Source organism: Opisthorchis viverrini, assembly GCF_000715545.1.
Source record: "Opisthorchis viverrini unplaced genomic scaffold opera_v5_97, whole genome shotgun sequence".
In the NCBI taxonomy this organism is placed as follows: domain Eukaryota; kingdom Metazoa; phylum Platyhelminthes; class Trematoda; order Opisthorchiida; family Opisthorchiidae; genus Opisthorchis; species Opisthorchis viverrini.
Genome location: NW_008751753.1, coordinates 840,919 through 845,112, shown reverse-complemented (window position 1 = coordinate 845,112; position 4,194 = coordinate 840,919). Strand labels below are relative to the sequence as shown.

At 45.8% G+C, this 4,194-nt stretch overlaps 1 protein-coding gene across 1 annotated transcript in view; it reads right to left on the bottom strand.

Annotated features, from left to right (window-relative positions):
- Positions 1–3,756: 3,756 nt before the first annotated feature.
- The window catches only part of T265_05264 (hypothetical protein), a gene marked incomplete at both ends in the record, with an annotated part of 11,923 nt that continues 11,485 nt past the window's right edge, over positions 3,757–4,194 (bottom strand). The window contains one exon of the mRNA XM_009170233.1: positions 3,757–3,931. Within this exon, the coding sequence (XP_009168497.1) occupies positions 3,757–3,931 (175 nt within the window). The remainder of the gene's footprint in view (positions 3,932–4,194) is intronic.

Genomic DNA, 4,194 nt, shown 5'->3' with positions numbered 1-4,194 from the left:
AAAAATGGAGCTGGGTGTGTCGTTCAGAAACGACAGGGAAGCTTTGTGGTCTTCGAGCCAGGAGATGTGGCTACCTCTGGGAACTGCCTAAGATCTTCCCAACTTGCGAAGGCTATTTGTTGGCCTTGAAAACCTTATGTCAGTGACACCAGGGCTGAGAAAAGTGACGAACTGACTAGTTTACCCAAACATGTTCACGTTGTGCTAAACACTTCGAAGATCGATTTAAATGCACCTCATGGTTAATCTGTACCGCGCCATCAAGTATAAGCGAGATATTCGTGGCAAAGGAATGGGGTTGGATGATATGCCACCCAGGTCTTTTTCAATATGAAGGCCATCTAAATAAGACCACCAGTGTTATTCCCACTCACAAAAGCATTCTGGACTGAACTGCTGTAATCAAACACGCAACAGCTTAATCAACGTGGGAGCACAACACGCAGATAGCAAACCCGAGAGCACCAAGGACAAGGCTTCATCAGTGACACCTTTCGGTTTGCGACATTTACACGTCCCACAACGGATGCCGTCGACCCTGTTATTCCTTGAAATGACATGAAGTCGGCCGTCTCCAGTTTCTTTCACCAACAGTCAGGTCGAGTATTTGGCGAGTTGTCCCTAAAGTTCGACCGTCCGAACCACAAAGTTCTCTGATTTTTCTGTATTGCTTAAATTTGTCATCGATTATGTCAGGAAATCGGGTTGATATACAAGTACTCCAAGTACTCTACTACAATGAGGGCGACGTCATGACAGCTTCGATGTGTGTTCCCGATGTACTACTACTTTGGAAAGGCTAGTGTACTGCGCTCGTCGCTTTAGTTCGAAGCTGGCACCAAAATATAGCTTTGTAGAAAGATCAAAAGTCTTGTTCCACATTGTATGATGAGACCTTGCAGGATTCGAGGATTCGGTGGGAGCTGAGAACCAGTAATGGGCAGGGTAGTCTTTGTGTATCCGGAACAGCAAATCCACGCCATCCTCCAAATAATTGAAGACAGAATCAGAATAACAATGAAGTCCTTTCACCCAACTTTCTTACACCGAATTCCGCGATGGAAAAAGTAGATAAAGTGTATCAATATTCAAGTTATCGATTAAAAAAGCATAAGATAATATGGCTCCGACTGCTTGGTCACATTTCCACCCCAGACTTCACGAACAGACTGGGCCTTGTTGTGGCGTGGACAGTTTGCACACCTGAGTGACCCATTGAGCTATACTGGGAGGTGTCCCCGCGACACGCAGTCCCTCATACTAGGTTGGTGAATGTTTAGAGGCCTGACAAATACAGTCTCCTGGTCCTCCAGGTTGGGGATTGGAATATGTGGCGACTTGTTCCGTAGAAATGGTAATGCATTTGCATTTCCCGCCAAACATCGCTGCTTTGCAGTTAGGCCTTTGGGCCAGAGGCTTTTGTTGAGGACCCTAATCGTCCCTCTGTCTAGATGTGGGCGCCCTGACATTATCCCAGCCCACGTAAAGCCATGACAGCGACACTAATCGCTTTGCAGGATGGGGACCGTGTGATCCTCATTGCGCCTGGTTAGGTACGCTACAGGATATGGCTGCCAACCGAAGTCAGTGGCGTTGTTGTTGTCAGTTTCCATCCAGATTGCCTGAGTGAATGTTTGGAGGTGTAGGCACCCCGGAATGATTGTGATAAGCTAGCATGAGGTTCCTTCCCCATCTAACTTTATTCTTTTCTTCACAATAAGGCTTTCCAATAAATCAAGGTTGTACGGTAGTGAAGCATCGGTGCTGAGCACTGGTGTCATGCTGTCGATGATGACGGTTTATTGATGATTGCCATCTTAGGAACAAGTTCAGACCGAGGACCAGTGGACCTAAAAGTTTCCACAAATGCATAACCAGGTTTTAATTTGAGCAGATCAACAGGATTGCTCATGAATGGTCACAATACATGTCAAACCAGAGCATCTGACAGTTACGAGGTAATGGGTTTTGAGATTAGTCGGGTTACGATTAGCTCAGCCACGTGAAGTCCTTCGTCCCTCACTGACCTCAATAACGTCAGCTATGTGAGTCCCAAAATGGAAGAAACTCCTCATGCGATAAAGATTTAAGATTTCCAGGATCACCATTATAAACAAATCACAACTCATCAATTTGCAATACAAGGTGGAAATTTCCCGACGGCATGTCTGATACTTCCTGAAGCACTGTGCTTCACAGTGCTCGTTGCTCGAGGAGCCAGTCAACACGTGTGACCGCGTGATGTCGATCCCGTGATTGAAGGATGAGCGGCGCTATATCCTGTCTAAGTGCGAGTTAATCACACTGCTGATCAGCCACTCGTGGCCGAACGGTTAAGTGTTCAAACTACTAGCCGGGAGGTCGCGTGTTCGAGACTCTCCGGAGTTTCGTGAGATGCGCACTGCTGATCATTCCCAATAAGGATGAAACAGCTGTACAGTACTTCTCGGCTTTTCAGCACAGATTGGCTCCACTTACAGGAAGAAATCTCCACAAAAATCCCAAATCTCCTCACACTACCAACAAAACAGTTTCCTTCTATGTTGTCCATCATAGAGCACATATTAGGCCACCTGTTTCAGACGCTCGGGGGAGTGACCATTTCCACTCAAACTTATTAGAATGGATATAATCTCAGTGCCTAACACAGATAGTCATAGGTAACTGGTCACAACTTGTTCGTGATTTTGTAACCCGAACAGTGGCGGCAAACACTGACAGGTTACTTTAACCATACACGGTTGTCTATAGACATTAAAGTGAGGCCAAGGGAGCTCTGTGGTCAAGAGACAAACCTAGTGACCAAATGGCTCGTGGTTCGGAACCAGCCCCAGCATCTCAAGCGCTCCTCTCTAGACTTCGGCAGGCTGGGGTATCACCGCCCTCGTGCTTCCTTCGGTTGGTATGGTGATAGGTAATGGAGGGACCTAGGTTAACAAGATAGAGCTTGGAAGAGTCTAGGGTGGGATCCAAATATCGGCGAATTCATACAACTGGTTGCGATTCGTCCGATAGAGCTAAACAGGTTACGCCTAATTTTCTCATTAAAGAGAGAACTTTGGCCAATAGGCAACAGTAGATTGCGGCTGAAATGTTAAAACATAACTGAAAAACTTTGTTCCATCTACCCCAATAAAGGACTGTACAGACGATGAGAGTATTCCGGAAGCAACGCTGTAGCAACTGGCCTCTGTCGACAAGTTATTTGACTGAAGTCAATTCGTTTGTATATATTCACAGGTGCAAATCCACGTTTTGTACGTGTCCTGTATGCTTAAGCGCATTTCAATGGAGCCATTGGAACTCGGGAAATGAGATATCCAAAATTTAATTACGAGAGTTAGCCAGGTTAGCCTGTCCCGTCTCTCCAATTAAGGATAGAAAAAACTACAACTAAACCAAAACTGGTCTCATTCAGCCACAAGGTCACGGCATTCGAAACCTAGCGTTTTCGCGCTTTCATTTCTGATTCGCGTGGCATTTACCTTATTAGTTAGTTGTCACATCTTAACGTATCATCTGAGAGCGACAGGTAGGGGGAAGTGGGTTGGAATTGGACTAGACACAACAATTATACCCATGACTCAAACAATGGGCAAAATAGATATTGCACAGTTGAGTGGATGAAAACATCTGGTAATTGTGTAGCAGATTGCAAAAGAAATACAGGTACGGGTGTACGCTGTCTACTCTCAAACATAAAAAGCTACGAAACCCTGCGACCACAAAAAAGTGAATGTCTGAAGTCATGCATAACTAGTGTTGGGAGGACATCTGGCTGACAGGATGAGCTGTCTTTAGATCAACAAACTCATGGCGATTGACCTCGAGATTTTGCACACACGGAACAGGGTTTCGAAGTCTACGAGCGGCAGCTTCAGCTGCATCCAACATCCGGATATTGACGAGGCTAGTTCGGTTGGTCGGGATCCTGTAGAGAAGCAAGAAAGTTGTAGTATGACAACCACGAAGCCGGCAATAGCCCTTCATTTTTCAAAATGGAAGCACAGTCAGGTCCACCTACACTCCAGTCCGACAGTTTAGAACAGCCGTAGTAGCTGTGATCAAATCACGATCACATACCACTGTTCAGAAGCCTTTTGTGGAATACTATCCGTGTGTAACCGCTACGGTTTCTCATACCAGGTGTACTGTGGTCTCCCGCTTCTTCAGACTTCCTCGTTAAATAACATT